At 45.0% G+C, this 12,918-nt stretch overlaps 1 protein-coding gene across 9 annotated transcripts in view; it reads left to right on the forward strand.

Annotated features, from left to right (window-relative positions):
• Window positions 1–12,918, forward strand: part of TMEM241 (transmembrane protein 241) — a 120,573-nt gene that overhangs the window by 60,132 nt on the left and 47,523 nt on the right. For all 9 annotated transcript variants that reach the window (XR_008706784.1, XR_008706786.1, XR_008706785.1 and 6 more), the window contains exons 10-12: window positions 1,815–1,850; window positions 5,351–5,385; window positions 11,842–11,911. Coding sequence is in view for 6 of the 9 variants with exons in the window: in XM_055559487.1 (XP_055415462.1) it covers window positions 1,815–1,850; window positions 5,351–5,385; window positions 11,842–11,911 (141 nt within the window). In the remaining 3 variants the exon portion in view is untranslated. The remainder of the gene's footprint in view (window positions 1–1,814; window positions 1,851–5,350; window positions 5,386–11,841; window positions 11,912–12,918) is intronic.

Below are 12,918 nucleotides of genomic sequence, written 5' to 3' on the forward strand. Positions count from 1 at the left end.
TTTATTGACTATGTCAAAGCCTTTGACTGTGTGGATCAGAATAAACTGTGGAAAATTCTGAAAGAGACAGGAATACCAGACCACCTGACCTGCCTCTTGAGAAATCTGTATGCAGGTCAGGAAGCAACAGTTAGAACTGGACATGGAACAACAGATTGGTTCCAGATAGGAAAAGGAGTACGTCAAGGCTGTATATTGTCACCCTGCTTATTTAACTTCTATGCAGAGTACGTCATGAGAAACGCTGGGCTGGAAGAAGCACAAGCTGGAATCAAGATTGCCGGGAGAAATATCAATAACCTCAGATATGCAGATGACACCACCCTTATGGCAGGAAGTGAAGAGGAACTAAAAAGCCTCTTGATGAAAGTGAAAGTGGAGAGTGAAAAAGTTGGCTTAAAGTTCAACATTCAGAAAACTAAGATCATGGCATCTGGCCCCATCACTTCATGGGAAATAGATGAGGGGAAACAGTGGAAACAGTGTTTTATTTTTCTGGGCTCCAAAATCACTGCAGATGGTGATTGCAGCCATGAAATTAAAAGACGCTTACTCCTTGAAGGAAAGTTACGACCAACCTAGATAGCATATTCAAAAGCAGAGACATTACTTTGCCAACAAAGGTCTGTCTAGTCAAGGCTATGGTTTTTCCAGTAGTTGTGTATGGATGTGAGAGTTGGACTGTGAAGAAAGCTGAGCGCTGAAGAATTGATGCTTTTGAACTGTGGTGTTGGAGAAGACTCTTGAGAGTCCCTTGGACTGCAAGGAGATCCAACCAGTCCATTCTAAAGGAGATCAGTCCTGGGTGTTCTTTGGAAAGAATGATGCTAAAGCTGAAACTCCAGTACTTTGGCCATTTCATGCGAAGAGTTGACTCATTGGAAAAGACTCTGATGCTGGGAGGGACTGGGGGCAGGAGGAGAAGGGGACGACAGAAGATGAGATGGCTGGATGGCATCACCGACTCGATGGACGTGAGTTTGAATGAACTCCGCGAGTTGGTGATGGACATGGAGGCCTGGCGTGCTGCGATTCATGGGGTCACAAAGAGTCGGACACGACTGAGCGACTGAACTGAACTGAACTGAACTGAGGCCCACAGAGAAAGGTCTGAAGGGACTGACTCCTGGGAGAAGGTGGTATATACTCTGAGGGTGTGTGATGGGTTCTAGGGCACCATATTTTTGAATAAAGTGTTTTTGCAGCAAGAAGTTGGTAGAGTTGTTAAGATGATATACAGGATACCCAGTTAAATTTGAATTTCAGCAAATAATTTTTTTAGTTGAAGTATGTTTCATGTAATATTTGGAACACATTTTTACTAAAGCATTATTCTTTACCCGAAGTTCAGATTTATTTGGGTGTGCTGTATTTTTACTTGTCAAATATGGTAGCCTTAGAAGTCAGTCCAATGGCCTGAGAGAGCTGACACTTTTTATTTTTTATTTTTTGGCCAAGCCTGGTGGCATGTGGGATCTTAGTTCCCCAACAAGGGATCAAACCCTCGCCCCCTACATTGGAAGGGTGGAGTCTCAACCACTGGACCACCACAGAAGTCCCAACACAGCTTTTGAAACTGCAGATGTACCCAAAGGAAATAATCAACCAAAGTGAAATTGCATGTGATGGTACTAACTTAGGAAATGGTTTTCAAAAATGAGCCAGGAAATGAAGTACTCTTTGTATTGTTTCTTGATAATTTATAAATGTAACTTGTACATAGGTATAATTTATTAATAGAGGAAAATTTTATTCTGTAGATATAAAACACATCTATTGTTTCATCTTTTATCTTTTTTCTTCTTATTCCTTAGTGACATTGACCAGCAGTACTTCAACTATCTATTCAGGTAAAATATAATTTTAAAATTTCAAAAAATAATTTATATTCTTCTAGAGCTAATGGATTTTTATTTTCAATAATATCTTGATTGGGGAGATCTGAGCCAGTGTGCCTGCCAGGAAGGCAACCTAAATAATTGGTGAGATGATCAGAGTTGAGGAAACGAAACAGTAATCCTGCCCTCAGGCCAGACAAGCAGGGCTTCCAACCAGCCTCAAACTAAAGAGGGCTATGCCTCTCCCTAGGGCTTTTGGAGTCTGTAAGGCTGGTAAGAACCCACACCTTTTCTTCTACACTGGGCCCTGAGATTTCTTACCCAAATGGATTCCAAAGTCTGTCTTCTTAACTCATTCCTAGACCCAGTGGATGTCCAAGGAAAGGATTTTAGCGGGAAGGTTGTGGGTGGAGGATGGACTCGCAGGCTGAGATGTCCACACACAACACACATGTATGAGGTCCTTTGGGTGCAGGATGGAGCCTGGTTTGGGGAGAAAAGAGGGTGCTTTGGGGGTCGGGAGCCAGAGGCTGGACCTTCCCCACACCGCCACCTTCTGACATGAAGCTCCAGGGACTCTGAGAATTCTGCTTTAATTTGGAGTTCCAGGTTGTTTTGAAGGTGTTTTTATTAAGGTAGGATGAAGTGTGAGGCTTGGTTTATGACATTTAAGTGTGGTATTGAATAGTATTGAATAGATTACACTTAAATGTCATAAATCAAGTGTAATATTGAATATATGGGCTTTCTCGGTAGCTCAGTGGTAAAGAATCCGCCTGCACTGCAGGAGCTGTAGGAGACCAGGGCTCAATCCCTGGGTTGGGAAGATTCCCTGGAGAAGGGCATGGCTACCCACTCCAGTATTCTTGCCTGCAGAATCCCATGGACAGAGGAGCCTGGCGGCTACAGTCCATAGGATCACAAAGAGTTGGACATGACTAAAGAGACTTAGCACACATGCATGCATTGAATATGTGGATTCTTTTGTACCCTTGACCCAAAACAGGCATAGAATAAGGCTTAGCCACTCAATAGAATGGCCTGGGAGCATTCTTGAATCCTGGGAGTCCCCAGGGCACCCTGCAGGACCTAATTGAGAAACAACGAGGTTTGCTGTCTGAAGCTCAGGTTTGCCTAATGCAACAGCATTCTGTCCAGAGGACTGAGTTCACAGAAGTGCCTTTCAGCATTTGGTGGTTTAGTCGCTAAGTTGTGTCCTACTCTTGCAATCCCATGGACTGTAATCCACTATGCTCCTCCATCCATGGGATTCTCCAGGCAAGAATACTGGAGTGGGTTGCTGTTTCCTTCTCCAGAGGATCTTCCCGACCCAGGAATTGAACCCGGGTCTCCTGCATTGCAGGCAGATTCTTTACCAACTGAACTATGAGGGAAGCCCCTATCAGTTTTGGCCTCATGGGTTTCTGGAGGAAGTTACTCAGCTTAAAATGTTCGACATGAGCTGTATTCTCCACCTACAAACCCACCAGCTGCCTTTTCAAGAGATGTTTCTGAAAATGCAGAGAGACTCTTGGTGTTTGAAATGTTTCCGTGACATTGTACCACTTTAAACAGTTCTTCCCCCGCCCCCCCACCAGAACTTATAGCCAAGCCGAGCAGCAGCAGAGGGTTCAGGGGATGGAAAATCAAGCCACTGTGACCACCCCCACCTGCTAGTTCTTCTGCCTCTCCCCCTGTGTGAGGGTTTCACTGCCGGGGAGCCTGATGCTCAAGACTTCCTGCCTCAGACTGCTGATTCTGTTTCTAAGTCTTCTTTTCAGTACAGGTGAAGAAGGTAAACCAGGGCTGAGATTCGATTTGCCACAGGCCCTGAGCATCCAAACCCAAAGATCTGCAGTTGGTCAGATCTGTCTGGACCTCTGCCTGCTGGATTGATCTCTCTGCTGGTTTGAAAACACAGAGAGAACCTGCTATGTATCTGGCCCTGCTAAATACTTGAGATCCAGAGATGAATAAAATATGGTTCTTGATCTCAAGGCCATCACAGTGTAGGAATTAGGAAGGTGTGACATTACATTTACAAATTTTCAGACGTGGACTAGAGAACCAACTCTTTTATTTAATGATTTATTTTTACCCCCTAGTCTTGTCTTTTAGAGTCACCGTTTGGGGTGATCCTGATGATGGCATTTGGGATGCCATGTCAGGCCCTGGGAGATATTTTGGGATGGAAACGGGATCCCTCACATCCTACCATAAGAGCAATAACTTCTGCTGCTGAAGTTATAAGTGGAAGGGGATCCAGTGAGCTAGAATAATGGGGTATGTAGAGGGTATGTGCTTTCTGGAGAAAGAGATAGCAAGCAGACAGCCTGTGTAAAGGATAGAAAAGCTCCAGTCTTGTTTGTGGTGTGTATGTTTTTTACAGCTGCATGTAAACACTTATCTTACAAACCTACAACTTCTGAATGGCCAGAATGTGGCTATTCTCCATGGCCTTTGTCCTGACCCGCCTCTCTTCTCGCCTCTTTCTGTGATGCTGCTCCTCTGGGAGCTGTCAGAAAATCAGAAATGGTGATGGGAGGTAACTCAAGAGCAGGGCAGGGCAGTGCTGATGAACTCACACTGGTTTCCTTGTAAAACTGGCCTCTTCTACTTCCCTGTAATGTCACCAACTGCAGATCTGAGGTAGTGGTTCTCAGCCCTGGTACTTTATAGCTTCCAGGAGCCATGACAAATTAAAACCATGGATGCCCAGACTATTCCCTTAGAGATTCTAGCCAGGATACTGGGCTATTCAGACGTGTCTGCAGGGTGAGGCCATCCAACATTAAAACAAACAAACAAACATTCTTTGTTCTATTTGAATACAAGGTTTTATTCCTACCTCCAACTAAACCAGCTGCCTGGTAGCATGAGTTTTGACAGAAGAGGGTGTGGAAGGTGGGCTTAGGGCCACACAAAGGTGCTTGTAGACAGGCACTGGGAGATGGGACCGGTTTCCAGAGAGGAAGATGGGAGAGAGCCAAACAGGTATGACCTGCATCGTCCCTTATAGCATCAACTACAGATTGGTCCAGGAAGTTTTCAGGCACAGGGTGGATGGCATGGGTCATGTTGTGGATTAGTTTCTTGGAAATCTACCACTCCTTCTGTAGTTAATTTTGTGATTTAGCTCACAAGTAAATTTAGCTCACATTCAACAGCTAGCTTTTAGGCTGCAGCCTCTTTGTAATTTAGAGTCTGCTTTGTTTCGCTGACAAGAACACTCTTTAGATTAGCGGGCTATGGTGATCATTCATGGTATGGCTGATGCTCAGAGAAGAGTGTGGATCCTCAGAATCATCACAAGAGATCCAGCCCTTTTACCAAAACTTGAGACATTTCAGGACATTCTCACACTCTTCCTGATGAGTTAGATTTCGTCAGAATGAGAACATTCAGCGCAGATAATTTGCTTTTAGGCAAATCTCACTATTTCCAAGTAGAATGGGTGTTGTTTTCTCAGTGCTGGTGAGGCTTTCTTCACTAGTCTGCTGTTTCTTTTTCAGTGTGGTGCTCCTGGCTTTAGCAGCTCACCCCACAGGTAAGATTTTGTTTATTTGTTTGTCTTACATTGCCCACTGACCCAGTGCTCTGACCCTGCTTAAATCTCCGAGGGAAATTTTGTAAGAGAAAGTGGCTGCCTTCCAGGGTGTCAGGAATGGCCCACATACTTGAAACTGCTCTTAATGTTCCATCATGGAATTCACTGTCCATGTGCATGTGGGCATGCGCTCAGTCTCTCAGTGGTGTCCAACGCTTTGTGACCCATGGACTGTATCCCCCACCAGGCTCCTCTGTCCATGAGATTCTTCAGGCAGGAATACTGGAGTGGATTGCCATTTCCTCCTACTTTTATGTGAAATGGTAACAAATAAAACTGTGGTCTATATAAACAGTGCAGTTGTTTGGAACGAAGTTGTGTAATGCACAACTTTGTGCAGCTCAAACAGCAGCCCACTGCTTCAAAAAGCACACAGGTTTGTTAGAGTAGATAATTAAGGCAGGTAGATATTAAGGTAGGAATTTGGTGTGCGAGATTACAGAAGCTCAGAATCTAGGAGATCCCTTGGAGATCAGTTTTTCCCAGTTTTATAAAGCCTGGTCACTTGACCTAAACCCTCTGATGGGTCTTGGTGATGTTTTCTCATAGGACCATAAGGTTAATTACAAAATGTAAGGAAGTGAAACGGGAAGAAACTCCCTCTCCTCAGAAGTGTCCAAGGACTGCCCTGATTGAGCAGCTCCGATTCCTGCCCGTGTGTTAGCTTTCCATAGGACCCAGCCCTTATGGGTAGTCTAGCCCATTTTTAAGACAGAGGGACACTTCATTCTTTCCTGCTTGCTTATTACACTTTCCATGTGGAATGTCCACCTCATAGAGTAGGTGTGGGTCAGCCAAAGTGCTTTGAAGTTTCCTTATATCTGCACCAATTAAGACACAGTAAGAGTCAGGACCCATGCGTGCAGTCTTTTTCTTTTTTTTTAAGGCTCTGTTAATTTCCTTCTTTTTTTTCTTTTGGCCGTTTTGTACCACTTGTGGGATCTTAGTTCCCTAACCAGGGATTGAACCTGTGCTCCTTGCAGTGGAAGCTGAGTCCTAACCACTGGACTGCCAGGGAATATATAACTCTCAGTTAATTTCTGACATTTTAAAACAGGGCTTTATCCTTTTTGGTTTTGTCTTACCTCTTCTTTTTTTTACTTGTGTCTTCATTATTTGGTAGTACTTTCAAAACATTTTAAAATCGAAATATGATTTACGCAAAGGAAATGCATATTCGTAAATGTACAGCTTGATCAATTTTGACAAAGGTACACACCCATGTAACTCACACCTCTATCAAGATATAAAAAACATCTGTCACTCCAGAAAGTCTCCTCATGTCCTTTCCTAGTCACTCCCTTCTTACTAACCACCAGAAGCCCCTATTGATCTGGTTTCTGTTACCATACATAAGTTCTGTCTATTTTAGAGTCTCATACAAATCGAAACACATAGGAAGGATCCTTTTGTGTCTGGCTCTTGCGTTCAGCAGAGTGTTGGGGTTCATCCAGGTTGTTGTGTGTCTCACTAGTCTGTTCCCTTTATTGTTGACGAGTGTGCCAGTGTATGAACCTTTTGTTTATCCATTCACCTGATGATGTGCACATGAATTGTTCCAGATTAGTATGAATAAAGTTGCCATCAACATTCTCATAAAAGACTTTTTGTAGACTTACATTTTCAGCCCTCTTGGATAAATACCTAGGAGTAGAATTTCTGGGTCTTAGAGTAGTCATATGTTTACCCTTGAAATAAAGTGCCAATTTTCTAAAGCATTTGTACCATTTTACCTCCCACCCAGCAGCTAGTGGTAAAGAACCTGCCTGCCAATGCAGGAGACATAAAAGATACAAGTTCGATCCCCGGGGTGGGAAGATACCCTGGAGGAGGGCATGGAAACCCTCTCCAGTATTCTTGCTTGGAGAATCCCCAGGACAGAGGAGCCTAGCAGGCTACACTCCATAGGGTTGCAAAGAGTCAGACATGACTGAAGTGTCTTATCGTGGAAGCACACACAATAATGCATGAGACTTCCGCTTACTCCATGTCTTCACCAGCCTTTGGTGTTGTCTGTCTTATGTTAGCTGCTCTGCTAGGTGGGTTATGGCCTCTCAGTAGTGCTTTTGACTAAGCTGCCCTTCTCACTCAGTCCTGAGTAGCTAGAAGGATAAGCTTTCCTGTGATGCAGATGGTGTGGCTTTGACACACACCTTTGGGATACACTGGGATGGGGCGGTAGGTAGGGACCAGGTAGACAGTTCTCTGTGTCCTGGGTGCAGACCCTGATACTTCTCCCCTTTCAGGCATTTGGTTTGCTTCTTGGTGAGTGGGGTCTACGTCTCCTTCTAATCTTTCAAAGTCACAGTTCGTGCAGAAGCTCCAAGAATCTTGGAACCTTGCTTCCCCTGGGACTATTTTAGATAAGAGTAGGGAAAAGAAATTCTTCCTCTGTTTGAAAGTTTGCATTTCCTCTTTGTGTGAGGTCCCTCTGTGGTGGCATTTTCAAGAGAGAACATTTCATAGAACCAGAAGGGCAGGAGGACTTGCAGGAATCCGACCGGAAATGACCTTGTCACCTGGTGTCTATTGCTAGTACTGAGATAAAGCCAACAATACTCACTACATCTTGGAACTGACCTTCTGCTTTCCCACTGATTCTGAGGACTAAAATGTGGTGAGAGGAAATTTTCCTGCTGTTCAAATGTCAATTGTTCTTGGATGTAATAAGATCGTTGCCACACTTTTCACTATAGCAATTTCATGCTCCATTATCTTCAGAGAGATGGGATTCACTCCCTCAGAGAGTCAGCAGAATTTTAACCGTGGAGTATGAGGATGAAGGCTTAACTCAGACCTTGGTGTGTAAGCCATGTGTTGATGCCACAAGACAAGTTTACAATGCTTGGATCACTTACTTTGTGCTTTAAGTGGGTGTTCTACACTAGCGGTGAAGGAGTGTTGTCTTTTGAGTATCCTTACACCTTTTTTGGAGAAGGCAATGGCAACCCACTCCAGTACTCTTGCCTGGCAAATCCCATGGATGGAGGAGCCTGGTAGGCTGCAGTCCATGGGGTCTCTAGGAGTCAGACACGACTGAGCGACTTCACTTTCACTTTTCACTTTCATGCATTGAAGAAGGAAATGGCAACCCACTCCAATGTTCTTGCCTAGAGAATCCCAGGTATGGGGAAGCCTGGTGAGCTGCCGTCTCTGGGGTCGCACAGAGTGGGACACGACTAAAGTGACTTAGCAGCAGCAGCACACCTTTTTTAGGCTCCTGGGTTTAGTTCTTATGTGGTTGGGTCCAGCCAGCCACATACGGCAAGATCTTCAGGGCTAACTTTGTAGCTAAGTTGAGAAGCTGGTGTGCACCCTCTCTGTTAAAGTGAAAAAAGAGGCTGGCTAAAGTCAGAGGGGAAGCATTAGAGGTCGATTTGAGATTGATTGTGCTTCCCTGGTGGCTCAGACCATAAAGAATCTGCCTGCAATGTAGGATGCCCAGATTTCATCCCTGGATCGGGGAGATCCCTGGAGAAGGAAATGGCAACCCACTCCAGTATTCTTTTTTGAAGAATCCCATGGATAGAGGAGCCTGGTGGGCTACAGTCCATGGGGTCACAAAGAGTTGGACATAACTGAGCGACTAACACAAAACTTGAGATTGAAGACCAGCAGAGCCAAGTGGAAAGTGTTTGGAACATTCTCTGTAGGGAAAGCAGGAGGTGTTGAGGTCTCCTGGATACTCTTGGTTGACTAGCACTTGTTATTTGTCAGAGATGGCCCTAACACAGTGGATACAAGTGATGAATAATCATAGAATCGTAGAATCATAGACTCGTCAAGAACAGGATGGTTCCAGAAGAGACCTTCACGGGATCAAGTACATGACAAATGTGTGGAGGTTTTAGGAATGGCTCAACGAAAGAGCCAGCTATGCTCTCTCTTGCTCTCAATAATTTATGTGATCAATTTTTTAGGATTTGGGTGAGGATTATTATGTAACTGGTCAATTCCTTAGGATGGTGATTTTTTTGCTTTATCTTCCTCCCTCCCTGTCTACTCATGACCACTCCACTGCCCTGCAGATCCCTTCACAGCTTGGGCTGGGCCGTCAAGATCTCCTCTTGCCCCACCTCCCTGTTCCGGGCACCAGGAGCCCGGTTCACCTCCCCCGAGTGAGGCGGTAGCACCCAAGGAAGTATGAGGCGTGCGTTTAATGTATTCCTTTCTGCCCAGTCCTCCTGATCACACTGACTGTACTGCAGTCTCCCTCACTCTGAAAGGGAGGTTGGGAAAAAGCCAAGAACCAACAGCCGCTAAAGAGACAGAACAAAGCCTCGGAGAACATCCTTCCACCCTCCTGGCAGGGGGTTGGGGCCGCCCGCTAGCATCCGGATGCTCAAGGCTACCCTGGCTGTCGCTTCTGGAAGGAAAGGGCCTTCAGAAGCAGTGGAGCTCTTCATGCGCTTTACACGTCTGGACCTGATGTTGGTTACAAAGTGCCTCCACCCAAATGTCTCGAGTAGATGACAGAGGTGTTCAGTGGGGCCGAATATAACGAGAAACAAAATTCTTAGCCTTTTGCTGGGCCGTAAGAAAACCAGATCCTTGAAGCCCCTCTCACTTTAAACACAGGTACATATGCACCAACCAAACCAAACAAAATCATGATAGTTACGGTAGAAAAAAGCAACCCTCCAGAGAAATGGAATTCACACCTTTCTTTCCCAATTGATGGTGGAATCATTTGAGATCATTTTTTTTTAATTTAATTTTTTTTTTAACACCAAAACCATTTTGTATTGGGGTATAGCCAATTAACAATCTTGTGATAGTTTCAGATGAACAGCAAAGGGACCATTTGAGATCATCTAAGGCTGAGGAAGTGTAGCATGCACTGTGTCTTTTGTTCTGAAACTCTTGGTTAATAAGCTTAGTGATCTAATTTTACATACGGTAATGTATATGTCTCAATGCTACTCTCTCGATTCATCCCACCCTGTCTTTCGCCCGCCCATTGTCCACAAGTCTGTTCTATGTGTCTGCCTCTCCATTGCTGTCCTGCAAATAGGTTCATTAGTACCAGCCAGTGGAAATTCACTGGGAACTCAAATCTGGTGCTCTGTAACAACCTAGAGAGGTGGGATGGGGTGGGAGGTAGGAGGTGGTTCAGGAGGGAGGGGACATGTGTATACCTATGGCTGATTCATGTTGGTGTGTGGCAGAAACCAATACAGCAATTGTAAAGCAATTATCCCCTAATTAAAAAATTAAAAAAAGAAAAAGTGATGAAGAATGTTCCACTGCCACTACCATGCTGTGAATACTCAGGAAAATTAGCCTTTCTGGCTCCAGACCATCCAGAACTGAGAGACAGACCCAGGCCTGGGGGTCTTGAAGACCTGGCGCCTCCAGAATCTCAGAAATCCGAGATTTGGAAGGATTAGGCTATCTGCCGTGGAAATGCTTAATTCCTTTTCTCTGGACATTTTTGGAAGGCTTTCTGCTTTTTTAATCTCCTGACTTCTTGTTTGTGACCAAGTTCAAATTCCAGAGAGGGAAGCAGCCAATATGTGTGATTTTCCTCTTGCACCAAGTGGAACTAAAAGAATGAACTTACTTCACTAGAAATAAATGTACCCTTTGGACCTTAAACTAAAATGAGTATGCATGGCTGTTGGCCCCTGCTCTCTTTGGTAATTAAAACACAAAAATGAGAAAAGATGTCAGAGGCATGCATTCATGATCCTTTTTTAGATATAAGAAAAAAAATAATAGAAAAATCTTAAAAAAAAAAAAAAAAGATTCTTTTTGTCCTATACTCTGGCTGAGGCAGAGGTGGCTGCCTGATGAAGAGCAAAGATCTTAGGGTTTGGAGTGACCAGGGTGCATGTTCTGGCTCCAGAGTTCGAAAGTTGTGCAATCTCAGACACTTCACTTCTCTGAGCTCCAGTTGAAATGGGGATAAGAAAGCCTCACAGACTGTTACAAGCATTGAGAAAAACAATGGACGGAAAGCTTTTAGCACAGAGTCCTGCTCAGGGCAGGCTCTCACTAAATGGGTCATAACTGTCATCATACTTGGTCTTCCCAGGTGGCTCTAGTGGTAAAAAACCTGCCTGCCAGTGCAGGAGACACGAGACGCGGGTTCGATGCCTGGGTTGGGAGGATCCCCTGGGGGAGGGCATGGCAACCCACTCCAGTATTCTTGCCTGAATCCCATGGACAGAGAAGCCTGGTGGGCTACAGCCCATGGGGTCGCGAAGAGTCAGATACTACTAAAGCAACTTAGCACAGCACATCGTACTACTATTAATATATTAAGACAGTGCTGATGACAGAGACCCTCGAATGCTGGAGTGAATTCGCTGATACAGTGCATTTCTGGGCAGCTGGGGGCAGGGGGCAGAGGGCTTTCGGGCTTTGTGTGTCAGCTCTTGCTGTTTCCACCAGGTGATCTCCTCAGCGTCCTGGACTTTCCGTTCCTGTATTTCTACAGATTCCACGGCAGCTGCTGTGCCAGGTAATCCCAGCTCGTAAAGCCCCTCACACTGTGGATTTGTATGTTTCTGTACTACCACCTGTGTCTTTGTGAAGCCCAGGCTCACTGCCCATTGTCTGAATGTGCAGCAAAAGAAAATGATGCCCAGTGCCAATGAGGAAGGTTCCCCCCTCGGCCATCAGAGGGTTGTTAAAGGACATTCTTGGATGCTCAGAGCTGGCCTGGGACCTGCGAGGTCCCCTGTCCTGAATAATTTTCTTGGCCAGAGTAGCGGTTTTCAGAATTGCAGGAGTGAGAGAACTCTCCCACTTTTTTTCTCTCCCACAAGCAGTTCTTAAACAGAACTTCAGTATGTAAAAATGATGAAACTGATTCAGTTCAAGGCAAGATTCGGGTGCAGATTCACACCCTGTCAGCTTCTGCCTTGACTTCTCTCTTGTTTCCAAGGGGCGACCTCCAAAAAACCTTGACTGAACCCTAAGACTCTGAGAGACAGATTTTGACACCAACAGCTAGCAGCTATCTAGACCACAAGGTGATCCCTAATATTTGGCTTTGGGAAGGATCAGAGATGTGGACCAATTAGATGGATACATTTATGGTGCTACTGATAAAGAATTCACCTGCCAGTGCAGGAAATGCAGGAGACATGGGTTCAATCCCTGGATCGAGAAGATCCCCTGGAGGAGGGCATGGCAACCCACTCCAGTATTCTGGCCTAGAGAATCCCATGGACCGAAGAACGGGGCCAGCTGCAGGCCATGGGGTTGCAAAGAGTTGGACATGACTGAATGTCTGAGCATCACTGATAAACAGAAGTTCATCCCATCCTACCCACCCTCTTTCCTGCAGGAGCCCCACTTCACTTGACTTTCTTGTGCTGAGAAATGGAAAGGCTTCTGTGGATAATCCCAAAGGATGGATTCTTTATTTTTTTATCATTATTTTTTAAAACATTCTTATGTATTTATTTGGCAGCACCAGGTCTTAGTTGCAGCCTGTGGGATCTAGCTCCCTGACCAGGAATC

This window comes from Bubalus kerabau, chromosome 21 (genome assembly GCF_029407905.1).
Source record: "Bubalus kerabau isolate K-KA32 ecotype Philippines breed swamp buffalo chromosome 21, PCC_UOA_SB_1v2, whole genome shotgun sequence".
In the NCBI taxonomy this organism is placed as follows: domain Eukaryota; kingdom Metazoa; phylum Chordata; class Mammalia; order Artiodactyla; family Bovidae; genus Bubalus; species Bubalus kerabau.